At 47.2% G+C, this 26,751-nt stretch overlaps 1 protein-coding gene, 1 long non-coding RNA gene and 1 pseudogene across 12 annotated transcripts in view; 2 read left to right on the top strand and 1 right to left on the bottom strand.

Annotated features, from left to right (window-relative positions):
* Positions 1–21,530, bottom strand: part of LOC108023414 (amyloid-beta-like protein) — a 59,236-nt gene extending 37,706 nt beyond the window's left edge. For 9 of the 11 annotated variants that reach the window (XM_017092878.3, XM_017092881.3, XM_017092880.3 and 6 more), the window contains exon 1: positions 19,907–20,233. In XM_017092878.3, coding sequence (XP_016948367.1) covers positions 19,907–19,984 — 78 coding nt within the window. In that variant the 5' untranslated portion in view covers positions 19,985–20,233. Of the gene's footprint in view, positions 1–19,906; positions 20,234–21,402 lie in introns of those variants that run through there. The other 2 variants (XM_017092874.3, XM_017092876.3) reach the window with 2 other exon arrangements.
* Positions 21,531–21,651: 121 nt separating this feature from the next.
* Positions 21,652–22,435, top strand: LOC127010496 (uncharacterized). The gene is made up of 3 exons (XR_007763238.1): positions 21,652–21,780; positions 21,949–22,046; positions 22,364–22,435. It is a non-coding gene; the product is annotated as an uncharacterized LOC127010496 (long non-coding RNA).
* A 2,157-nt stretch (positions 22,436–24,592) lies between these two features.
* Positions 24,593–26,030, top strand: LOC108023172 (putative gustatory receptor 2a; annotated as a pseudogene).
* The last annotated feature ends 721 nt before the right edge of the window (positions 26,031–26,751 follow it).

Raw genomic sequence — 26,751 nt, 5'->3', positions numbered from 1 at the left:
ATTCATGGGCCAAACAACAGGGCTTAAGCCCCTTGTCGTGCGAACTATGGCAAATAATGATGCCGTCTATGGACAACTCTGAGGTAAAAACATATCAACAGCTTGATATGGGAATATTTCGAAATTCAATAGCCTCTTGAAGTACGGAAAATCAACAGTCGAATGCTTTAAGGAAATGAGAAGAATTTATAAATTGAGTGTATCGGGGCTGTCTAAAAGTAGGCAGTGCATAATTTCAAATGAGTTTAAAATATAATGGTGCCTACTTTCAAGCAGCCAAAACGGTGATTTCAAAACATCTTCGATTTTTCTCGATGTGTATTTGTTTTGTAATTCCAAAACCATCTTGGAACCAAGGTAAGTTCCGAGGACCCTAAGCCCTTGCAAATGCAGGCCTGTGCGCCACAAATCGTCGTCACTTTCCCGCTGATTGATTGCCCATTGAGAACTGCACTCCGCAGTGGATTCCATGTTGACCCATTTGCGATTAGGTCTAGTGCCGCCCCCTTAAGACCCTGAATCGCTTTTGAACTGCGGCATGCAGGATAATTGCTAGCACAACAACTGGGTGGCGGGGGTGGTGCGCAGACAGTGGGGAAACAGTTGGAAAATCAGTGGGGAAAAGCGGAGAAAATCGGTATGAAAATGGATCAGACTGACTCCCCGAAAACCGGAGACTGAGCTGGAAAATGAATCGCAGTCGCTTTGATAAGCGTCGATTTAAGGCGTCGGAGCATTTGGCACACTCATTACCAAAGGGGTGGGCCACTCACACACTCAAAAGCACTCACTCACACACCAGAACAGACACTCACATACGCACCGGGCTTAGGAGCACATTCACCAGATAAATGCCATGATTGAATGACGGAAGAAGGTGGAAAACTGGGGGAAATGGGTGTGGGTGGGACAAAAGCGAGCTACCTAGTTCATTAAATCAGCTTTTCCACCATCCCCTTTCTGCCCCGCAATACCCCGGTTTTCCTCTTTGTGTAAAGTTGTATTCCGAATCTCTTTGCCTCGCTTTGCTTTCTTGTTACGTTTTTCTCATTATCTCGACCCGCTCTTTCTTTTATTTATTTTTTCCTTTTCTCCCCTTGGAGTCAATGAATGTGTGTTCATTCGAAACTGCAGTGGGAAAGTGGGCGCCGTAAGGGCGTGACTTACGTGCATAAATTACAAACAGAAGCGAGCGCATTCCCCGCCACATGGGGCGTATGCGCAATTTGGCCAAAAAAAATGGGGAGAGGGCAAGGAAAAATGTTGACACCGACAAGGTGTTGGCAACACACACACACACTCCAACACACGCACACTTGATAGACATGCAATTTAAACTTTTTGCCAGCAGAAGGATCCCCCTCTCTCTGTCCCTCCAGGAGATTAGTGACGAGGAGCGGGAAACTTATGCCATCCCTCTCCTGCCAGGATGCGTATCGAAATAACTTAAAGTGATGGCCCAGGAATCACTGGCTTGAGTTCAGGTTGAGTGAGTCCCGAGACATTTTAATTAAGTGCATCGCAGCGAGGGGTGGGCGAGAGGAGCTGTATACAGGAGCCGGGCACCGAGGCAGATTAATCGATAACAGCTGGAGAGGATTAAGCTGCATTATCAACTCTAATTGCTCATAAGTGGCTGGCCAAAGTCAGGACGGCCGGAGGATTAAGTTCTCAAGACTTCACTTAATGGTTATCGTTTCGCACACATAACTGCCGGGTCTGTTGGTATTTCCCAAAAGCTCTGAAGGTGTTTAATCCAAACGCATATAAAGCGGTTCCTTGATTATTTATGAGTGTATAAAATTCCTTTAAATAGGTTTTTGAAATACCTGAGCAGTAAGTCAAGGCAGTGTATAGCCTGATGAAAGCTTGCCATGTACGGTTTGTGCAACCAAGTACAGTCACCCCCGGCTTCTCAATGATTTCTCAAAATCGATAACAATCGATAAAGCTGTTATGCTCTGAGGCTCGGAAAACGCGTGTTAATGGGTTACCAAAAAGGGGGCGCCAGAGGGCGTGGCTGTCGAAGGACTGCAATTACTTGAGCCGGAAACGTCACTTCCCTCGCATTCCCATGCCCAGAAGCTCCTTATTCTCCTCGCGGAGCTCAGGGCAAATGAACTTTAATTAAATTCTTCATATGCCCCTGCGTAATTCCTTCTGCTCCTTTATATAATTCTTTTTTATTTTTTTGTCGCCCTCTTCTGCTTCCTTGAGCAATGCCATTATAAAATGTGGTGGCAGAACCTTCTAAATGGATTTTGGGGCGAGGCAAAAGTTTTACTTCAAGGCTTTGTCCTTGACGTTGCTCGGGTGGAGCAGGAGCCATGTCGTGGGGTTAGCTTGAAATGTGGTGGGTGGTGTTGGGCGGAGGCTTCTCTGTCGATTTTCGGTCACCTCAAGGTGGACCCCTTATCTGCATCTGCATCTCAGTTTCAATTTGAGTGATTGGATGCGCCCCCTTTGTGTAATGTAAATCAAATATAAATTAAAATTGCTCCTTTTTATGAACTTTGCTGTCAGCTTTCACACCTCTGCACACGAACTTTGAATGGCCCTCCGCTGTCAACCAGCCCCTCCAAAGGTCACAAAACTTTTCAAACATTCTCTGTCCACTGCAGGTCCGGCTTGGTCCAGACTATGATCCTTGCCAGCCCAAAAGCCCCGGCCCCCTCCGCCCCTCATTATGCGCACAATCAGCAATGGCGAGAGAGTAGGAAAAACAAACTTCATTTTGATAAAAGTAAACGAGCTTCATTTTCCAGCAGGAGGAAAAAACTAAACAGAAACTTTTCCAGCTGCGCTTGCTGTGCCCCCTAAACCACCCCCTCCCCAGCCCCCTTTGTTGTTGCTTTTGTCAGCTTGACGCCATTTTGTTTTCTTACTTAAGCCCCCCTGAAGCCCCACCCCCAGCCAAAAAAAGGAACGCCACGCCCCCTTTCCACCGAAAATATTTGTGCATATTCTGCAGAAAAAAATGAAATGGCAAAGTAAACCAGAACCGGAAAAGGGGCAAGCGAGCGAGGCGAAATGTTTAAAATTAGCACAATTAACTTTAATTGACGTAATTTTTAGTGACGCCTGCCAAGGGTGGTGGGGTGTGGTTCTGTAGGGTTAGTTAGTTAGTTAGTTGGTTGGGTGGAGCGTTAACAAGTTCATAATGGCGAAATATGCAATTTCAGCTTTCGGACACTTTGAATGGCACCCAAATTACACAGCCAGCGACTTTGGTGGGAATCCCCTTAAGCCCTTGGCTTATAAAAAAAAGAAAGGGGTCGACGGTAATCCTGAATTGTTATGATCCCCATAATTAAGGGGATTGTGCGGAAATGAGCTACTCTAGATAACCGAATCGATTATAGGTTGTAGACTTTGGTTATGGAGAGTGCAGGGTTGCACGCTCGTCGATCGATTACAAGCACACAAGTTTAATTTAATCGATTATTAACTTTTATTGAGTACTTTCCAACTATTAAGAACATGTGCGGAAATGGGGAACCTTAGCAATCCCAATCAAGTATAGACTTTCCAATGAAGAATACTACATATTCAATGCTAGTTTAAAATAATCGATTAACAACTTTTCCATAACGACATAAAATGTTATCTATTTAATCATTGCATTACTATGTGCATAAAGCTATGAAAACTGAGTGACAAATAGCTTGATCAACAATAGACCAACGTTTGCATATGCACATTGCACTTGGCTAATGAAATGCCACCGATTGCACGATTGTTTGGCATTGCAATCGATACTGCAATCGACTGGGCTCAGGGCTTCGGGGCTTCAATCGCACTTGATCCCCTGCCAGTCGTTGGATAGGAAAATCGGAGCGATGTAAATCCCAATCGGGGGAAAGGGCGATGGGGGTTTCATCCCCCAATCTTCCAATCCCCCCCCCCCCCCCCCCTGCAATTGCATTTGGCTGGCAAGATGACAGGGTTGCCTATGCGGCTTATAGTTGTCGCCTTGTTGTCATCCCTCGTCCTTTTGTTCGCATTTGCTTGTCTTCTGGCCATTGTTGTTGCTTCTTCTGGCTGTGATTCTTCTGTTTTTTTTTTTTTTGTGTTTCGGGGTTTTTCTTGCTCTGCCAGGGCTCTGCTCATTCATTAAGCATTTCGAATGGCTTTCTTTGGATTTGCCTTTGTTGTCCGCCTTCATCTTGTCCTTATGCCGCTTCTTGTCCCATTGTTCTTGTTGTAATCTGTAAAGTCTGCATTACTTCAAATCCACAAATAACACAAAAAAGCGGCATAAACCAAAACAACAGAAAAGCAACCCTCAAAAAAAAAGAAGAATATCTTAGGAAAGACCAAAAAACGAGCGAAGCCAACACGTAATTTCCTTTCTTCTTCTCTAGCTCTATCTCCCCCTCTCTTTCTATGTATCTCTATCTGCCTCTCTCTGCCTTTGTTGTTGCTCTTTTCTGGGTGGGTCAGGGGCGGCGAAGGGGAAGTTTGGGGGGCGGGAAGTAGGAAGTTTACTTTGTCGCAGTGTCATTTATTTTGGCATTTTTGTCACTGACGTTCGTTTGCCTCGAGCCGTCGTCCTGCCTACAATTTTTGATGGCCCACAAATTTCTAAAAATATTTATGTATGAAAAAATATTACACAGATTGGATTACCCATTGTCATTTACCATATCCTTGCCCACTTTCATTTAAAAATTCCTTTTCCTATCAGACTCAGACGTTAATAATCCATGTACTACCTCTTAATACTCCACTTTTGAGTGCAGAGAAGTGATTGTTTTGAGAGAAAATCAAGGCTTGTTGTACTTAATCTGATTTTCCATAATCCTGTTATAGGAAAACTCCATTTGGAAGGGTATTTCGCGCTGCTTCCTCCTTGCCGTTGTCGTCATCATCATAATCGTTAGTGCCGTCTTCTTCTAGCACACCCCTCCTCCGTTTTTTCCCTTGTGCTTCCTTGTTGAGTTAAGAAATACCCAAAGCAGCCCCCTTTGGCGCCCCCTCCGGCAGCCCCCGCCCCTGAGTGTGCGTTTTTATGGCTCTTATCTGCTGTTGTTGTTCCACTTCCACATGTCCTGCCTGCCCCCCGCCCCCATTTTCCCACCCCCTGGCGTCTTGTCTTGAATTTTCCACTTTTGCATTGCATATTTCAAGGCGCAATTTTTCGTGTCAATAAAATAAAATCGATATTCCACTCCACTCTTCGTTTTTGTCTTGGTTTTGTTTTTTTTTTTTTGGCAATTTGCTGGGTTCAACAACTTTGTGCCACATATGCCAAGTCGCTGTGAAATCGCTGGAGAACTCGGGCTGTTTTATGGCAGCGAGGGGGGGTTAAAAACTATCACTCGGGGCGGCCGTAAATGCAGCTAAGGGAATTCCGAGCCAAAGTGTCCTTGCAATTAAAGTTATGCTCGTTGCGGGGGAGGCTGGCGGAGTTCTGGCTTTCTGGAAGTCCCAGGAGCCAGCGAAAAACTCCCTCGCCCACACCTTCAATTCAATGGCCACACCGCCGGAATTTCTCTATCTCTCGTTCCTAACAAGTTGAAAATTTCCAGCAAACAATGTTCTAATTAAGACATTGAAACCCTGCTAACCCACAGAGGCGGCGGTTGAGGGGGGCTTCGTTGGGTGGTTCAGGTGGGTAAGAATAACAAAAGTTTACTGTTTTATTCATCACCCACTAAGCAGGGGGTGCAGGAGGTAGGCCGCAGGAGGTAGGAGGCAGGAGGCAGGGCAACAAATTAAAAGGATATCAAAGTAAATTTGAAGCGTATTTCAAAGTCGTGCGGGGAATGTGGGGCCCTTCTGAGGGTGGGTTGGCTGGCTGGCTGCTGTCGTCACTATGCAAAAGAGCCAGGGGCAGGCGAACCACCCCCCGAACCACCCACACAGACACCCTTTAGCCATCTCTCTCGCTCAGTTGCGTCTTGAATGAATGCTTGAAATTGGTTTCTGCTGCTTCTTGAACCTTTTTTTGTGGCACAGAAAAGTATACTACACACAGCAGTATACAGGTAGAGAAAGGCGGAAGGGCGGGGCAGGGGCGTGGAGGGGGCCGGTGGGCGGGAACCTGGGGACAGGTAAACCGAAATAAATTCAAAATAATTTGTGTAAAATAGACGAGCAGCAAACGATGTTGTCGACGCTTAGCCACCCATTGAACCACCCACTTGGCAGCTCAGTCGGCGCACCCTCCTGACCAACTTTTACCCCCTTTTCTGGCCAGAGGCAGCTCGACACATGCGAGAAGCGTGGTGAAATCTGCCGCCGGCATCGAGAACCTACCACAAAAACGGTGGCCATGGTGGCACAGACCCCCTGGAAAATCCAGACCACCCACCCCTCACACAGCTGCTACCGGGCTAAAAGGCTGCCAAAAATGTATTTTCCTCAACAAGGCCAAAAGTTTAACAAACATTGCGGAGCGCAGCAGAGAGGAAAGGGAGAAAATGAGTGGGACAGTGCGTGGGGGGTGGGCGAAAAGGGGCTGGAAGTGGGTGGCTTTAAGGGAGATGGGAGCGAAAGGGGAGGAGAGAGCGCACCCTGGAGGCCCATAAGGCGAGCACAGATAAAGCTCAAGCATTAGCAACTCTTGAGAAAGTTGCGCTGCGCCCCAGGCACCCCTCAAACTTTTTTTCTCATACATACCACCCACCCACGCAGAAACAGACAATAGTTTTTTGTTGCACAATGCCCACACCCCAGCCCCTTTTATTTCACAAGGTCGAGCATTCATTTGCATTCGCATTCGCATTCAAAATCAGATTCAGTTTCGGCTTTAGATCTTTAGCTGCTCGTGTTTCCAGGCCATTGGACCTGAGCCACAGGAAAAAGGAAAGGGGCGAAGGAGAAGTAATACCCAAAAACATTTAACTCAAACCCCGATTGAGTTTATATTCGGAACTTCAGGGGCCAGGGAGGAGCTCATTTCAATTATGAATACAAAGACGAGTCCGCAATCCCCAATCCTCGCTCTCCAATCCCCAATCCCAGACGTAATCCCCGAAAGTCGGGGAAATCGCCCTCTCTGTATGCATATTTTTACTTGGCCCCTGCTTTCTTCACTTTCCACTTTCCCCATTCAAACGCAGTGGGAAATCGTGGCCGAAAGTTATTTCGGCCAAGGGGAAAGGACCACCGGAAGATAAATGCAAATAGGCGAAATAACTAAACAGCAAAAGTGGCAAAGTGGCAAAGGGGCAAAGGCAACGGCAATGGCCACAGCAACAGCAACAAAATGCCGAATCGTGCGAAACGAGGCAGGGCAAAAATTTAAATTAAAAACACGTCGACATCAACATTTTGCCAACACCACAGAGCGGCACACACATGTGCAGGCATGCACAAGGGTTTCGGGTTACGGTTTCGGCTTTTTGGTTTTCGGGTTTTAGTTGGGAATTTGGATTGGGGTTACGACTCTGGCTTTTCGTTTTCCTTTGCCTTTGGCTGGCCAAAGGGGGTCATGGGTCACACGTCACAATGGTCGCAGGCATATCGACTATTGCCTTGTCCATTGATTAATTTAAATAAAATCCAGACAAACTTGCATTCTCCAGCAGCTCAGCAGAGATATAGATATGCTTGCAAAGCATGCTTTGGATTATGAATCATAAATTCAGGGAAAATGTGTTCTCTGCCTTGGTTGTGCACACACTGAAGCCAGCTAAGCACACATTAAGTTGATTACCAATCATGACCAGCAACTCGAGACAATCGATTACTTAACAAAGCCTGACAAAAGGCCCCGCCCGCAAGGGTTTAATTCCGGAATATCATTTGGAACCGGTTCCCGGGTCCCTCATCGTCTTCAAGTCCAGAAACGGGTACAGTTGGCAACAAAAGTCGCCGAGCCTGGGGTGGGGGATGGAGATCTTTAGCCCACATTCAGTGTTAACCACTTAATTTTCCGTATCATTGAGAAGGGATATTAAAAAGCGATTGACGCCCCAGGCCCACCCCTCGAAAGGGATATACATATAGGGGATAATGGTATTGGGGGTAGGAAAGTGAGAGGGGGCGGGCAAATTAACTCGACTGTCAACCGCAAAATCACAACAGATGCAGTCGCCACTCAATCACAGTATTTGTGGGCCCGCTTCGAGGGTCCTTTTTCATTTCCAGCCCCAACTCCAGTTTCCTGTCCCTGGGTGAGTGTGAGTGTGAGTGTGTTTGTGTGCAAACTAAGCACACACACTCGTGCGATCGCCCCACATATACATATGCATGAGTGAAGGGTTTGCCAGCTATAAAATATTTTTTACTCGCCCATAATGTGACACCAGCAGAAGATTGCAGATTGCGGGGGCGAAAGGCTGGCTCAATATCAATACAGTTTTATTTACATTGGAATTCCAAACCCCTTTCTCCTTCCATCCCCCCCTTACACACACACGCTCGCATAGCTCGCTTAAACAATTTTGTAGCATACTTTTGTGCGCAGCCCTCCTGCTCCATTCTTTGTCCGATTTATTTACGACACAAACATTTTTTCCGGCTCCTGCCATGGGCGTGGCAGCTGTACGGAAGTGTGCGGCGGGATGGCAAGGGGGCTTTGTATTTGATTTGCTCGACTTTCGAGTGGCTTAAAAACAAAATCGAAATCGAATGGGAACTTTTTAGCCCCCCACAACCGCAGGGAATGCTTTCAATCGTGTCCGTCTTGCCTTGGCCCTTCCGAACCCCCTCGCTCTCGTTTATAAATTTATAATTCCCAACCTATCTTTTCCACTCAGTTTACTCGTTTACTGCTTGGCTGGCCACACCACGCCACACATACTCCCACATTCTGAGGCCATAAGCCTTGCTCTCAGCACACAGAAATGTAATAATAAAAGTGAGCCAGCGGGTTTTTTGTGGGTCAAATGCGGTACATCATCAAATTTACCGCTCGAACAGTTTATAAAGTGCGTCGAGTCGAGGCATCGATGAAGACATTCGATTATGTACAAGAGCGTCAAGTAACTATCGATAAAAAAAAACAGAAATCGTGTATCGCCGCCGGGGGTACAGTTTGTGAGTCTCAGGCAGGCAGGCGGTATTAATCAATAAATCGCACAAATCAGCGCTTAAATGGCAATTGACTTTTATGGTTACCTACCCACTGCACACTACCTACTAGCCACTACAGGCTACAGGCACACATGCATGCACACATATGCTCCGCCCCCCCGGGGGCGCCAAGTATTTTGGACAGGGGAATCGCGCATGCGAGACGTTAAAAAGTCATTACTTTGACGGCAGCACTAAAAATTTGTCTTGTTTGGGGCTGCTTTGGGGTATGTTCTGCGAAGGGTGGGGGTGTGTGGTTTTCGGGGTGCTATTGTCGCATACAAGTGTTCTCTATGCCCACACACACAGCCATTCAGATTATGTGCCCTGCATGGCAGACAACGCAATGAGCTTGTTTCCCACTCTCCTCCTTCTCCCTGTGGCACTCGAAATATTTAAACGATAAAGTACAGCAAGTCACCCACACACACATGTTTGCTTGTGCCTAATAGAACCCAAGTGACAAAGGCATAAACACACACACGCCACACAGACGTACTGGCCATTAGCTGGCTGCTGCTGCTGTGGCAATTTGGTGGCACAGATGAATTTAATAGAGACGCCAGTGCAGCTGTGTGCGTGTGTGCGCTGTGTGTGTGGCGGCCATTATGCGCCGCAGCGCATACAACATTATTTTATTAAGTGAGACGAGGCCAACAAGGGGGCCCCAAAAACAATATGCGCTATCTCAACACCCCCGTCGTAGGACGCCCAACGCCCTGGTCTATAACGCACATTCCTCCGACTCCATCTCTGGATTCATTCTGCATTCTCCGTTCTCCATTCTCCACTCGCCAGTCGCCATCCCACATTCTCCATTCCACTTTGGAACGTGTCAGGCGGAGGAGGAGGCGCCGGAATCATGGACAGGGGACTTGGGTGGAGGGCAGATCGCATTCTGTGGCTGCATGCCAAAGAGCTGGCATGTGCAATGGTCCCTTTGACCCCGACCAGATGATTCATGGCCCGAGAAAACCCACACTCCCTGAGGAATGGGCGCCATGCAGAGCCATAAACTTCGATTTGTTTAAATCTACGACTAGACTATAAGTACACTTATAGGTTGAAAATATATGGGGGAAATAATCTTAAACCTCTCTCTGTCTGTGAAACTGACGAAGAAATCATTTATAAATGGGTCCTGAAAGTATGCATTGAAAAAGGAGGGACAAAGGATTCGATCTCTCCGAATCTATTGTTGCCTTCTTTTATACACCTGCATAGAAAACTTTAAAATACTAGTGATTTAAAGCATCTGAAATCGAACACGTTTCAAGGTGTGGTTGCTGTGAACTTGCGACTTTATTGTTCATTGAGCACATACAATTCGAACTCCGGCCAAAGGCTTTAAATTTGCATCCACCCTGCTGAATATTCATTTGCCACATTCATCAGTGACCGAGCTCATTCGAATGCAATGCGGCCATAAACACGCATATTTTGTCCGACTTGCCCCGGCAGCCATTTGTTTAGTTTAATCATTACTCAGCCGTACTCGAATTCGAATTCGCATCCTTATCCTCACTCGCATCCCTACTTCACTCCTGCCACCGCCCATTTGAGCTGTCTGCACGTACAGCTGACTGACTGACTGGATGAAGGAGTGACTGAGTGAATGACTGGTCGATTGACTAACCGTCTACCCATTTGTCTAACCCCTTCTCCATCGGCGCCCCTGTTTATTTGCCCTGCTCGGGCTGTCGGTGCGGATAAATTTCATTATCTGCAAACGCGGTCATAAAATCTGACATCGAATCAATTTCTGCAACAAACGGCGCTACTCGCTCCGACTCCATTTTCCATTTCGCCTAGCCTTTCCCGCTTTTCTTAGCACGATTCTCGTGCTGGGGCATATTTTGTTGTATTTTGAATGAATGTGCAAATAAAATTTTATTTAATAGCAAATTTTATGTCGCAAATATTGCGCTTCAGCCCCGCCACCACGTTTTCCCATTTCCCATTTTCCACTTCCCCCGATTGTGCATGTGAGGCACTGTGCCCACTTTTATGGCCCTCAAATGGTTTGTTGGATCGCAGGGCGTCGGAGTTGACAAACAGGCGTCGAGCCACTCCCACCCTCAAAAAAAGGAAAAATAAAGGAGGAAGGACACCACCCAGCACCCTCCCAGCCATCTGCAACTGCCGGCGTGCTGATAGCCAAATGGGATTTGGGGAATATGCCAGGACATGAACCGGGAACAGGGCCAAAAACCAAGGACTACTAGCAGGGATGCTGGACTACAGGACTTTGGGGCGACTCAGGGACTGGAGGGGGCGACTACACGAGGCCAAGTGCGGATGCATTAAAGTGTCAAACAAAGTTGCCGGCGGGGGATTTTGCGGGGTTTCGGCCTTTGATTTGCTTTCATTGTTTGCCCATCGCCAATTTCGCCGTCGCTCGCACAGTTGGGCAACTTTCTCCCGGAAATCATCGATTGACAATGGCAAAGTGGGAGGACGGAAGCAGTGGAGGTCAAGCGAGATGGTCCGCAGGGTATCCTCGCACTATCCCCGAGTCCAGCACTCAAAAGATGAATGAAATGAGCACGGGATGAATAAGTGAACGAATGAATGCAGCGAATAACTGAGTGGAAAATGAGGAAACGTCCGGAAGAGCCAGTCACTGATTTAATGGGTGATTCAGGGAACTCTTTGATTGAACACAGAGTAGAGGGGGATATTCGAGGGCTATTTTGTTGCTCGAATTTAAAAAAAAGTTCCTTAGCCTTTCACCACGTAAACCATTTAACGATCTATAATAATAGCACAAAGAAATCCATCGATCTGTTAACTCTCAGCAGAACAGATTCTCTTTATTTTTAAAAAGAAATATGTTTAATGTTTGTTTTATGTTTTCAAGCACCGCTATTTATAAACCTATTAAAACTACAACCAGTTTGATCACATTTTCCCGCTCTCTGCAGTTTTCCCAGCTCTTTTCCTGCACTTAAAATCCGGGGAAATGCAATTTCGCCTCGGGGCTGTGAGATTGAATGATTCAAACTCGTTATGCTCCAAGGGAAATCCAAGGAAGCGAAAACTCTGCTGCCAATTGAAAAATAATCCAATCGAGGAATCGGCCAGAAAAGTGGAAAATGGAAAGTGCAGGGGGCTGCGCAGGTGGGTGTTCGGATGGGCAAGTAAAAAAAGAAGGGAAAAAAGAGGAGCTGGGCGGAGGATGGGAAATGGCAGCAAAGAAAAACACAGCCGAAAATGCAATATTGCGATTTTATAACACAAATTGCTTATAATCACCCAGCAACAACGATTGAGGGGGAGGAAGTGGGTGGCGGGAGCTGCGAGCCGAAAAAACGGAAATGCACGCTGTAATGGCCTGGAAGTGGGCGTTGGCCCCGCAGGGGGCGTGGCTGGTCTGGGGAAAAACCAGCTGCTCCGGCTCCACCGGCATGGCAATGGCATAAAAATCATATTTCCGTTTTATTATTTGCTGTTAATGAAAATGCAAATAAAATTGGATTTTCCGTGCCGCACAAAAAGGCAGCAAAATTAAATGTTGTTGGAAAGCAGCAGAGAGAGAGAGAGAGAGGAGAAAGTAGAGGAGTGCAAATGTATTTCCTGGCGCACATTTCAAATAAACATTTCGGTTTTCAGTTTTCGCATTTCAGTATTTCTGTATTTTTATGTCCATGCCAGTCGCCGACAAATGAAAAGCATCAAAAGAGGAAAAATACGAGCAGCGGGTCAGAAGGAAAAACCAGTGAAAATCATTTGAAAAGCCAGCAAAAACGTGTGACCCCTCTCTCTCCCGGCCCCCGATGTGTGTTTAGAATTAATTGGGTCACGTAATTAGCAGCTTGTTTGGCCATATACTATATCTATATACTATACATCATATACTAAATAGAGGGGAGCGGGTTGTGCATGCCCAATTTGATTGTCCAAAGTGGGCGCTAGAGAAAGGAATTTTCGGGATTTCCCGCGGTGGTCACAATTGATTCGGAATTTAATAAAGCTGGATTAAAAAGACCAGAATACGTAGGATCGCCGGCCCCAAATAAGCCGCAATATAGGCTTTGGATAATCCCCTTATGCTCTCTGAGCGTGCGAAATATGCTTGCAGTCTCCCTGGTTACTATTCAAACGGCGGTGTACCATTATACATATCATAGGCCTCACTGAAAGTTAAGTAATCTCATTTCTTAACCCTAAATATTTTATCCCAACCATAAATAACGGCCTTCCATCGGAACAGATTGCACGTATAGTAAATCTGAATGATTTATTCCGAGGACACGCTCTGGCAAACCGAATCCATTCATTCAATCGCCAGCATAAGGAAGCCCCACTCGATGCTCATTGCTAATGACACCATCGATAATGATGCTCCACACAGCCTCCTCTCCGATTTCCAATTCCAGCTCCAGCTCCCCAGCGTCGTCTGTTTGCCATTTGTGATGCTCAGATCCAGAGGAGCTTTGCCCACCATTCGAGCCGTTCGAGTGGAAAAGTCAAGTCAACTCGAGTCGGGCTTTATGCCCAGCGTATGGCTGCGAGTCAGGACTTCAGACCTAACCCAAATCCGCTCGAGAAACTATGAACCAGTGGGGTATTCGTTGTGGCGGGGGGGAATGGAGCCTGCTCAGCCATACGATTGGGAAAGTGCCATTCGTGCTACTCAAATGAAATCAGCAACGAACTATTGGGCAGGCGGCGGGTGACACCTTCTAACCCACCCATAAACCACCCTCCTCCCCCCTCTCTTAGCCCCTTTCAACCACTCGAACAAATAATGCATGCGGCTGTGCCACTAGCAACAACCACGAAAATAACAGTAGAACAAGCAGCCAGGAGTGGGAAATCGGGGGCTTCGGCTACAAGAAAAGTCGTTCAGGCTCAGTCAACAAAATGCCAAATTCAAGCACCTGCCACAATTTTAGCCCGGCACGTTGTCGCTGCCACGCCCCCTGGCCACGTCCCGCCCCTATCCCCATCCCAGTCTAGGGAAGTTTTTCCCTCTCGTAAATGTTTGCCATACAAATGTATAAAACATTACCGCACGGCTGTGCCAAAGACGTGCAACACAAATAGAGGAGAAATGGGTGGAGGTGCTTTTTATATTCCCAACTTCTGCAGGCCTTGCTCGAAGCGAAAAACCCCGAAATCACTCCGCCCTACAATACTTTCTTTGGCCAAGTTTTCCGGACGGTCCTCGCCGCCTTCTCGCCGGGATGCCAGTGATTGGTAGACGGTAGGCGATAGTTTTTGGTTAGTTTGGGTCCAAGTTAGGGATAGTTCGGGTATCCTGGGGTGTAAGTAATACCAAGGAGATATTAATCCTTTGATCTATGATAAATTTTAGAGCTATCTCTGGGATATTTGGGTTATTTATGGTTTTGGTTCAGGGTTCTTATGTCAGATGAAATCTCTGCTTATACCTATACTTTTAATTTGTGCTCCCCTTCCAGGTTCATAACAATAGATATCTCAGATAATCACCTTAAATCGAACTCCAACCCATCCCATTTTCCCTTTTCCAGGTTTATAGTATAAGATAGCTCAGATCATCTTAAGTCGAACTCCAACCCTGTCTAACTTATCTCATGTACCCTTGACTCAACCCACCTATCTTCTTTATTTCCACCTTAAGGCTGATTTCCCAACCCCTGCCAACCCTCCTTGGTGACCCCCCTCAACCGCTTTTGCGCCGCCAGTGGCATTTTTATGCCTCTTGGCCCGACGGGCAGGGACGGTCTCCCCAGCCCCCCATTTCTTTTCATTTGGTTTCATTTCATTTCGTTTCGTTTACGTTTGTCATTCATTCTGGTTCATTTGCTCGATTGTGAGTCATCGTCATCATCATCATCGCAGTCATCATTATCGGAGGGGCCATCATTATCAGGTTTATCAGCGGGGCTGGAAAGTCGTCACCTTGCCGGATAAAAGTTGTTGACCCACGTTGGCCCAGGCAACCCCCCTCCTTTATCGCCACTCGAAGGTGTCCTGCGATTTGTAGGGCCCCAAAGAGAGAGGGACAGAGCACCGCTGGTGGGCAGGAGCACTTAACCCTAATTCCTGCAACTCTGACACATCAACTGAGCCACAGACAATGGCCACATTAGCCCAAGTCCACTGGCCACCGGCTTTGCCTTGGGTTTTCCCCTTGCCTTTGTCAACGTCGGAATGAAAATGAGCAAAATGCATAATCGAAAAAAATCATTGAAGCGTAAATGCTTTGTAACAGGATACGGGGCTGGGCGGGAGGACACTTATGGCACAGGACAGAGCCGCCACGACTATGAATACGTAAACCTAAGCCCAGACCTACTCGGATCCCATACGATGCGGTGCGATCCGAGGCAACATGAAAGCCAAGCCAGCCAAACGAAACGAAACAGAGCAAAACGAGTGGCGAAGCACTGACAAAAGGAGGAGGTCCTGGCGGGGCATCCCAGGGAAGTTGGGGTCACTGCCCAGTCACCAGTCACCAGTAACCAGTGACCAGCCCAAGCCAGCCCACCGCTCCATCTTTGCCCACACAGCATATACATGTGTGTGCGACATCGACACCACAACTAATGAACGATGGACAGGACGTGGACAACTCTCAGACTGACAAATGACAAAGGAAACGGGTCGCAGGACACGGGACACAGGACACCCAGCAGGCGAGGGATGCAGATGAGGAGGCACTGCAGCAGCGGGCGGCGCTTGGCGACTGCGTAAGTGACTTACTCCGGCCGACCAGCTACAAACCCAATTGAAACCAAAACTTAACCCAATCACGAACTGTGGTCAGTGCAGCGAGAAGCCCATGTGGCGACACCCCTGGCGGCCGATTCTATTACCACACTGGGAGAAAAGAGGGGGGAGCTTCTGAGGGCCATAGTTTAGATACTCCAAAGTCATGTATAGAAGCTTTCTGGCTAACAAAAATATATATATTTACCGGAGATTTTTTAAGGCCCAGGATACTTGCTAGTTTTTTAATTACCTGACTGTTTTTATTTTAAAAAAATCATTGCTTTTAAAAAATATTTCGATTTAAATAGGTTCAATCGAATAAATAATAGTGCCTTTTGAAGCAAATGCCAAAAGCCAAAGCCAAGAATTTTTGGATAACTCGTCATAAGAGAGCTCCCTGAATTTGTAACACTATCAAGTTGCAAGTACCATTTCTTTTTCTGAAGTTCAAAATACTTGAATATTATTTTATTGTTTCTGCTTGTGCATGCCGCATTTGAAGAGTGTATGGTGTGGAGTGTAAAGTGCTGAATTTTTGGATCGAAACGCGGAATTCCAGAAAAGTTTTGCGGCTGTGGGAAATTCCGTTCCGGCGGCTGGATCGCATTCCCGCATGATTCATTCCGAGCCCAGCGGGTGACTCAATAGAGGGGGTTATGTATGCCCCTCTACGCCTCTGTCTTCTATCAGCCAGCTGAGCAGCGAACCGACTAATTCAGTTGACTCCAGTGCAGTTCTGGAGGGGATGGGGCATGTGCGTTGGCTTCCAAAGGAACAGGGTGGGCAACTAAGTTGGCCGACAGTTCGCAGTTCGCAGCTCGCAGCTCGCAGCTCGCAGTTCCCAGCCGACAATCAAATGGCCAACGACACCCGGCCACCCCCTCAGCCCCCGCCCCTCACCACCGCCAGCCCCCGCCCCTCACCACCGCCAGCCCCCTTGTGTGCGCCCCTGTTCTCCGCAGAAAAGGGACTTTGTATGGGTTGTTTGGCAGCGACGATTGCGTGTTCCCTCTGCCAGGGGCGGCGGGCTTAGGGGGGGGGGGGGGGGGGGGGGGGGGGGGGGGGCTGGCATCGAGTGTTTGGGGAGATGCTCGGGCATATTGCACATTGTGAGCCAGTCCTGCAGTCCTGGAGTCCTGCAATCCCGTAGTCCTGCCCACCCCTCCCATTTACTTTGCCTTGCGGATGAGTCAGACATGCGAACGTGAAGTCCTTAAAAAAAATGGGGGAAAAACTGGAAAACGCAGAAAAAATGCAAGCAGGGAGGGATGGCTAAAAAATAGGGGCATGGCTGATAAGGAGGGTTAGGTTGCCAGTGGCAGAAGACCACACAACAAGAAATTCAAATCAATTTCACAGAAATTGTTTAGAGACTTGACATATCTAAGGGGTTAATTAAAAGAGAAAGACATATAAAAGAAAAAAATAGTATTTTGACTAAGCTGAAGTGTACTTGTCAGGAATGACACGTATTTTAAATTGATTGATTTGTTGATTGTTATCACAAAGATCTAACCATTTTAGCTATTGCCTACAGCCATTTTAGAAACTTTACAAAAGGAGAAAATCAGAAAATAAACCCATAAAATCCAATAATCCCTTTCTAAGGTGCCTAAAAGCATGCCTTAAAAACGAATATTGTTGCATACTTCTGAGCGTTCGTATAAGAGATTTAAAACCTTTGAGGCTTCGGTCTCTCTTTTTTTCTGTGCCTTCAGTAGGGTGGCAGGGGAAGGCGAAAGGTGGTACTGGCGACATAAGCAACCACCGTCGACCACAAAAATGACGAGGGCGATGCGTGCCACTGATAACGGTGACGGCTGACTGGAGAAGGTGGTGCAAAGCAGGGTGGTGCAGGTTGGCTCAGGAGTTGGGCGGAGGACGGAGGATGGAGGATGGAGGGCGATGGGCGGCTGACCAGGTCCCCGGAAAGTCCAGGTCCAGTCATAAATTTCCGGCAACAGCGAACTAGCATGAATAGCGGCATTAAAGTATCTGGCGAACAAAGGGGGCAGATAGGTGGAGTGCAGCGGGTGGGGAGCTGGTGGTGCTGGGTGGTGCTGGGTGGGTGAGTGAAAGAAAGAAGGGCAAAACAAATTGCAGCCTGCATACAAAACAAGCCATGAAAGGAGTGCAGGAGGCGGGCAGGAGCAGGGGCAGGGGGCAGGGGCGCCATAAAGCAGCTTAACTGGGATTGGGTAGGTATCCTGGCCGCAGCAGCTCCTCCGGCTCCTCCAGCTGCTCCTCCAACTCCTGCACTCTTTCTTTCAATTGCTTCGCAACGTACATGTATATGAATTTGATAAGGTTTTTGTTTCGCCGCAAAATGCTCTGCCCCCCTAAGACTGTCCGCCGTCCGCCGTCCGCTGTCCGTTGTCCGTTGCCAAGGCAAATTGCTTTGAGTTATTTAAGGGGAGAAATACGTAAAGGAAATTTTTGTTAAGGCCAGGCACGTCGTCGATTGTGGGTCGGGCTGGTGGAAGAAAAGCTCGGGCCGGGCTGAAATTGTTTTGAAATGATTTGAAAAAGCATTTCAGTTTAAGCCAACAATATCCGAGCAACGCATGTGTGTGCGAGTGCCTGTGAATTGATGAATGCGCCCGGAAAGAGAGGCAGAATCCCTCTGATGAATGCAGGACCAGCCTCAGAACAATTTGAGGATTATGCTGATGGAGCTGGCAGAGCTGGCCGAGCTGGCCGAGCCGTAGTTTCGCAGCAATAATTGAGGGATTTTCTTGGACTTGAACTGGGAGTAAAGCTGGAGAGATGGGAATGTAAGTGGGTCTGGAGGCCGGCTCTGCGCCCAATCGATGGCGTGGCCACTTATTCGATTTCCATGATAATTGCCAGCCGCAACGGGTGGCAAATCAGAATCAATATGGCCTAACTGCCTTCATTAGTTTCGCTGGCACTTTGGCTACTTTCGCATGCAAATTGCCAGTTGGAGCCAGCTGCTGCTGTTGGTATCTCCTTCGGTTTTTGGGTTTTCGGTTTTTGGGCTTTCGCCTGCCTGAGTGCGGTTGTGTAAGCCGAAAAGCCACGGGAAACCCAGCCAGTCAGCCAGCGAAAAGAAAACGGTTCAATTAAGCCAATATTTGCGCACACTCGCGCCTTGTGTTGGTTAGTTTGGCAAGGGCTGAGACGGCAGCCGAAGCCCCCAGCCCCAGAAAACCCCCAAACCACCAGAAACCCCTTGAACCCTCGGGCGGCGCTGCTAAGCGATGGCACATTTCTCGTAGCATACTTTGCGCGGCTGCTTAGCCTGGCCCACGGCCACAACAGAAAACGGAAAACAGAGACTCGCAAGCGCTGCTCAAGTGTTTGTGTATCTGTCTCTCGCCCAGTGCGTGTGTGTGTGTGTGGTTGGGATTTGTATTGCCAGTGCACTGAGAGAAAAGCCACAGGCATATCCCTTCGATTTTGTCAGCTGTTCATGGAAATATGTTCTTATACAGTATCAATAACCATATAATTTGTAAGAAATATGTATAGGCTTAGTACATTTTCAATTTCGCCAGAATCACTCTTTGTTCACTTTAAATATAATAAGCTTTCATATTTAATATTATAAGAAAACGTATAATAACGTTAAATGTTCTTAAATATATCTTTATATTGTATCAACAAACCAAATAGTGTAGTTATTATTTTATATATTCCAAGAAAATCTCTAAAATGATTATTTAGTTCTAAAAAAATGTATAAAACCCGAATCTATAATATAAAGTGGTTCATAGATTTAATTATTGTTTTAAACATGTTAGGAAAAGACCTGAAAATATATCAAACTCATTTATTACTTTTGAAATTAAAATATACCTCTTGCAACAATATAATTTTATTAACTCTCCAGAAAAAACTGTACTATTTTAAAAATCTATTTAAATCTCAAAATTGTAATATAAATTTTTAAATAAAAATTTACAATTTATCTAGCCATATCTTTTTCAGTTCTCAAATGCTGTACTTTGGGGTCACATTTCGGCTCAGTGTGCTCTTTCGGTTTCGGCTTGTGTTTCTGTTCTGGGTTTCGGCTCTTTCGGCTAGCGCCTTCGTTCCTTCGAGGCATTGTATCGAATGTGGAGTGGAGTGGGGTTCTGGTTCTGGTTGTGGTGCTGTTGTGTGGAGTGTGGGGTGTGGGGTGTGGGGTGTGGGGTGGTGTGTGGATGCGGTGACTCACCTGAACCTGAGCGGTGCCAATGGCCAGGACGACCCAGAGGCTCCGCAGCAACAAATTACGACGCAGCGCGGCGCACATTGTTCGCACTCCTTTCAGCTTTCAGCTCCTTGTCCTTGGCTCCTTTGTCCTCCTGTCTCCTGACTCCTGACTCCTGACTCCTGACTCTCCTGTTTCTCCTGGCTGAGAATCTCAGAATCTCAGAGGGGCTGCGAATTTAGCGCTTCTTCTGGCTTGGATGCGGATTCTGATATTGTTTCGGTTGCTGTTTCAGTTTCTGTTTCTGTTTAAGTAGTATTTGATTTGTTGGCTTGTTCGTTTAACACTTTGCTGCACAGACAGACGACGGCGGCAGCAACAAGAAATCGAAAACACAAGAAAATTTCATTAGCAAGAGTTGGTTTTCTGATTTCTGATTTCTGCGTGCTGCCTTCTGGGTTCGTACTCCGATTTCGTTCGATTTGCGGTGCCCAAGTTGGCTGGTTGGCTGCCTGCCCCACCGCGAAGCGCTTTTCCTTTCGACGCTGCCGTCGCTGCCTTTGCCCCAAAAACTATGCACGGAAAATGTCAACTCGGAAAAGCCAGTGAGCGTGTGTGCGTCCGTGTGCGGTCGTAGTATTTGATTGTGGAACGTAGTAGAAGAGAGCCCAAGAAGGCAAGGGGGGCAGAAAGCAAAGGAAAGGCTCGGGCAAGAGAGCACTCGTTGCTATCTGTTCCAAAGAGCCCAGTTCCCAGTACCCAGTAGTGCCCCTAACTCGCTGGTTCTCGAGATGGCATGGCATGTGGCCTGGTATTTGGCACTTCTCCTCGGACAAGAGCACGCTCGGTGGCCTACGTAGTCAGGAGGCAAGCGGAAAACCTGTCAGCTGCAGCCGCTGGCTCCCATGTCCATGTCACTTGTCCATGTCCTCTGCTCCTGGCAGCTCCTACGCAGGTCCACCCAACCCCCTTTTCCCCTTCCCACCTCCCTTGCCATGGAAAAGGCCTCGTAACCACGTCGTTTTTCTGGCTTCTGCGCAGTGGCTTTCTCACTTTCTCAATTCTTCTCAAATTCTCACATTCTCACTTTCTCACTGAGTCTGCGCAGAGTCCAGCCCCAGCTAAGTTGGCACCACAAATCCACTGTTCGCATCGGCTTAGTTGTGTTCTATTCAAGATTATATCACTTTGTTTTGGATGTTTCTCTAGGGTTTTCTCGTTTTCTCCTCGTTTTCTCTTTTTCTCATTAGGCACTCGCACTTGAACAGCAAAAAAAAGTATTCAGCTTGTATTTTGTTTTAGGGTTTTAAGTGATTTGATTTGGTCTCTCAGTGTGTGTGGGTCTCTCTGGTGGCGATGCTCGGCTCCTCGGCATCCAGTTCTCTCTGTCTCCACTCGCTCTCGGGGACTCTGATTGTGGGAGAAAGCGGGAGAAAGCAGCCCCAAGCCTTGTCCCAGCGGAGCTCTGAATCCCTGAGTCTCGGAGTATCTGTATCTGGAGCTCTGGCGATGGGCTGTACCTGGCGCTGCGAACGCTCACAAACGACTGCGAGTGGTGCTGGCTGCTCGGCGGACTCGTTGCCTCCAAATCGAATGTCCTGCGAGTCCGAAAGTCGAATGTCGAATCGAAAGTCGGGGGGCGCAGAGCGCGTGCCCGGGATCGATATTAAGGGCGAATATTCCGAATCGGAATACGAAACCCCGAAACCCCGAAACCGCGGGGGTGGAAGTGCAACTACTTGCTTCAGCAGTGCTTCGTGCTTCGTGCTGCGTGCTGCGTGCTTCTTGCTGCCTGCTGCGTGGTCCGTGCCCTGTGGAATGTGCCAGCCGACGAAGTCGCGCTCACTTCCGTCGGAGTTGTTATCAACTCTGGGAACTCCGCGCGGGAACTTCAGGTGGTGGGTCTGCCTTGCAGCCCTTGCAGCACTTGCAGGGATTCAAAATTTGCAAGCCAATTTCCCCCTTATATCCTTATAATAAATGCCCAAAAGTTAAACAACAAAGCAGACTTATTATATTTTCGTATATGTACAAGATTTTTTTATTTACCCACTGGCTCTGTTTAGGATTACAGCTCACGATCCGCACCAACGCCCAACCAAAGAGTATGGATCTACATAGGGAGCGAGTGAGCCTGGTAGATTTGTCGGAAAGTATATAACAGGTAGAAGGAATTCTTTCCAAACCTATATAGTATATTTGATATTGATCAGGATTACTAGCAAGGCGATCTAGCCATGCTTTTTTCTGCACAGAATCCGGCCCAGCGCCCACATTTTGTAGTATTAGGTACAAATACCTATGACACTTTGCTTTTATTATCATTTTTTATTGAAAAGTTACAAGCATGTAAGGCGCTCAATCTTGGGAACAGCCGCTTGCTACTTGTAGATCTACATCGCACTACCCCTATACCGATATCTCTTCTTATTATTATGTTATTTCAAGGCTTACTAATAACACTCGCAATTTTCTTTCCAGGTTTTGCAACGCAACGCAAAAGGTTTGAAAGGATAACGGGCGAGAAGGTGCTAAACCCTTTGACTCAACCGAGAAACGCCATAACGAATCACAAGTTTTATATAATTAAACATATTAACAAATTCAAACAAATAAATAATGCACAAAGTTTGCAGTATTTTAAGATTAAAATAAGCTTAAAATTAAATGATATGTAAACTTCTCTTTAATTATGATGTAAAAAGTGTAGCACACTTTTTGGGTTCCGCTGCTAAGCTCAACAAAAGGTGGCGCCACACATACAGTCCCTACAAAAGCTGACTGCCGCAAAGTTGTTTTACAAGTAGCAAAGTCTTAAACCAAAATCCCCCTATTCAATGTGAACCGGATTATTTATCCAGCAAGCCAAGACCCCCTATAAAGGAATGTCATACCTCGTTAAAGCTCATAAGGAATCGTTAGTCTAGAATGTTAGCTGCTTAAAACAGCAAAAAATATCAGTATTCTCGTCGACAAATTACGAAATGGAGCCTGATTAAGGAATGCCATCCACGTTGAGCTTGCAATTAATTACCATTGGCCTTTAAATCTCAAACCAAATGTCGTCGCTCTTTTAGCTGTGCGCCTTGATTTGCCTAAACTGCGATCAAAAAACCACAAAAAAATCAGTTTTTTTGGCCAAAATCTGAAATCCAAAAAAACCTGAGATACCCCCTTACAAAAAATGAAAAAATGGGTCAAAAAATAAATTTTCACCCAAATGATGCAGATCGATAGTAAATTAAGCAAGCTTTCCGAAACCGTCGCTCTTTTAGCTGTGCGCCTTGATTTGCCTAAACTGCGATCAAAAAACCACAAAAAAATCATTTTTTTTGCCCAAAATCTGAAATCCAAAAAAACCTGAGATACCCCCTTACAAAAAATGAAAAAATGGGTCAAAAAATAAATTTTCACTTAAATGATGCAGATCGATAGTACATTAAGCAAGCTTTCCGAAACGGTAGCTCCTTTAGCTGTGCGCCTTGATTTGCCTAAACTACGATCAAAAAACCACAAACAAATCAGTTTTTTTGGCCAAAATCCGAAATCCAAAAAAACCTGAGATACCCCCTTACAAAAAATGAAAAAATGGGTCAAAAAATAAATTTTCACCCAAATGATGCAGATCGATAGTAAATTAAGCAAGCTTTCCGAAACCGTCGCTCTTTTAGCTATGCGCCTTGATTTGCCTAAGCTGCGATCAAAAAACCACAAAAAAATCATTTTTTTTGCCCAAAATCTGAAATCCAAAAAAACCTGAGATACCCCCTTACAAAAAATGAAAAAATGGGTCAAAAAATAAATTTTCACTTAAATGATGCATGACTATGGGTCAAAAAATAAATTTTCACCCAAATGATGCAGATCGATAGTAAATTAAGCAAGCTTTCCGAAACCGTCGCTCTTTTAGCTATGCGCCTTGATTTGCCTAAACTGCGATCAAAAAACCACAAAAAAATCATTTTTTTTGCCCAAAATCTGAAATCCAAAAAAACCTGAGATACCCCCTTACAAAAAATGAAAAAATGGGTCAAAAAATAAATTTTCACTTAATCGACTCGTTTGAGTGGGAGCCCAGACCCAGAGCCACCTTGGATTGGTTGATCGATGGCCTGACATTGAAAAGGGCTAATTGATCATGATGGACGGGCAAACTTGGCAGGATACGTTCCAGCACACGCAGGATACGCAGGATACGACCAGTCGTCTGGCGTTGGTGGCTTTTGTCGGACGTATTGGTTTGCGGCCTCAGTTGGTTACCGGGGCTACCAGGGTTTAAGAGTAAGGTAAGCATATATAAGATTTTATCTATGGAGACCCACTTGGTGTATCCGAGACCGTGGTACCGGCGCATCTGCCGAGTCAGTTCAGTTCCGTGTATATGGTCAAGTAGAAGTCCTTGTCCTTGATATAGATCTCCCTGTTGCTCTCGAGACTGGGGTTCTTTACGACTGCCATTGTTGTTCGTTCACCTTCAAATTTTCTTATCAACTGGGAGTTTTCCCGTCCGAGCTGCCAAACCTTTTGGCGTTCGAAAATCATGGAGCACTTGATGGCCAAAGTGGATAGGGATCCAACTTGGGTTGGAGATGGGGGCTCTCGATTAGCGGAACAGGAACGTGATAAGCTAATATAATTGATATCTTGGTATCTCGCAGATACCGTAATCCAGCGACGCGGCACCTGCACACCGAGCAGTGAGAGTTGGCCATGGACACGCTGAGGGCTCTGGAACCGCTGCACCGCGTCTGCCAGGTGTGCAACCTGTGGCCCTGGCGCCTCGCCCCCCAGCCGGACACGGAGGGCATCCTGCTACGCCGAACGCGCTGGCTGGAGCTCTACGGCTGGACCGTGCTGACGGCGGCCAGCGGCTTCACTGCCTACGGCCTCTTCCAGGAGAGCAGCGACCAGGAGAAGTCGCAGGGGGAGGAAGAATCGTCAACCATCTCCAGCATTGGCCACACGGTGGGGTGGCCCACCTGGCCGCCCTGCTGGAGGCTCTGTGGCAGCGGCAGGCGCAGCGGGAGTTCTTCGTGGAGCTAGGCGAGATCGACCACCAGCTGTCCAAGGCCTTGCGGGTGGATAGGGAACGGCGTTCGTCTCCATATGCGCCGGCAGACGATGCGCCGGGCTGTGTGGATGATGTGGGGCTATGCGGTCAGCCAGACGCTCATGCTGGGCGCCAAGCTTCTCGACCAGAGCCACCGCTTTCCAGTGTCCTGGATCTGCTACCTACTGCCCCTGCTCGTTTGCGGTCTGCGCTACTTTCAGATCTTCACCGCCACCCAGATCGTGCGCCAGCGCCTGGACGTGCTCCTGGAGGCCCTGCAGCAGCTCCAGCTGCAGCAGAAGAGCCAGGCGGGGGACGATGGGCTAGAGGAGCGGGCCGATGTCGAGCAGGCGGCCATGGAGCGGCTGGTTGCCGTGAGACTCGTGTACCAGCGGGTGTGGGCCCTGGTGGCCCTACTGAACCGCTGCTACGGACTCTCCACAACGACTTCCTGGCCATCACCTCGAACTGCTACTGGATGTTGCCTCGCCCTTCGACATCCTACAGATCGTGGCCAGCGCCGTGTGGTCTGCCCCCCACCTGGGCAACGTGCTCGTCCTTTCGCTGCTCTGCGACCGAACTGCCCAGTGTGTGAGTGGACCAGTGGATCCTAGAGGTCCTGGGACAGATCTTCTCTAACCGCCTTCTTGTTTGCTTTCCAGGCCACTCGCCTGGCCCTCTGCCTGCACCAGGTGAGCGTGGATCTAAGGAACGAGTCAAACAATGCGCTGGTGGGTACACCCTTCCCTCCTGTGTACATCCCCGTTCCAATGCCCGTACCCCCCCCCCCCCCCCCCCAGATCACCCAGTTCTCGCTGCAGCTGCTCCACCAGAGGCTCCACTTCAGCGCTGCAGGTTTCTTCAATGTGGACTGCACCCTTCTCTACACGGTGGGTGGATGCTGTGGGGATAACGCATTGTTGAGGCGCCCTTTACCTCTGCACATTCCAGATCGTGGGTGCCACCACCACATACCTGATTATCCTGATCCAGTTCCACATGAGCGAGATCTCCATGGGCGGTGGATCGAGCGGACGGAGTGCTATGCGGGAGAGACCCAAAAAACCACACAAAATCCCTTTTATTTTGACAATATAATATTTTAATAACTGTATCATATTATTTTAAAACGTGGGTTAAATCAAGAATTTGTTATCTGTGTTTGAAAATCTGCGTTTTTTGTTTGTACCACAACGGCAGCAGCCCTGAAATGTAGGCAATAGCTTACAAGGAAACCAAAATTTACCACATCTGTGGTCAAATCGCTCAAGAACCAAAAGAACCAGTTCGTTTCATAGTAGGTTTACTGATTTTTGATACCAGGCAAACAGAAAACTTAGCAGGTGACAGCTGGTAACTTTAAGCTGTCTTAAACAGCTGTGTTTTCCAACATGGCGGCCCTTTATTTCCCCTCCCCAAAGGACCAATAGAAGCGATCACCATGCTAAAGAACCGTTGGTTGAGAACAACGTGCAGACAAGAGATGCTCAGCCATGGCAGTTTCACGAGTTGGTCACGAGATTGTCACAATCTTGTCACGACAATCACGGAATAAAAATTAAATCCTATGTATTTGCTCAAACCGTGACAAAAGAAGCAATCACAACAGCATCTCCATTTAGCTTAGATAAACTGATCAGCTGATCTTTTTTACACCTGCTAAGCATCTATGTTCGCCTGGTGTCTGAAATTAAGAATTAAGAATTTTACTCCAACAATTTGAACGGCTTCGCAACATATTTTCGGTAGAAAATGCTGGATTTATTTCTCCCAGACACCAGGCGAACAGAAAACGTAGCAGGTGGCAGCTGGTAGCCAC

This window comes from Drosophila biarmipes, chromosome X, assembly GCF_025231255.1.
Source record: "Drosophila biarmipes strain raj3 chromosome X, RU_DBia_V1.1, whole genome shotgun sequence".
NCBI classification, from domain to species: Eukaryota; Metazoa; Arthropoda; class Insecta; order Diptera; family Drosophilidae; genus Drosophila; species Drosophila biarmipes.
Note: the sequence above shows the minus strand (reverse complement) of the source record. Positions and strands in the feature narration are given on the sequence as shown.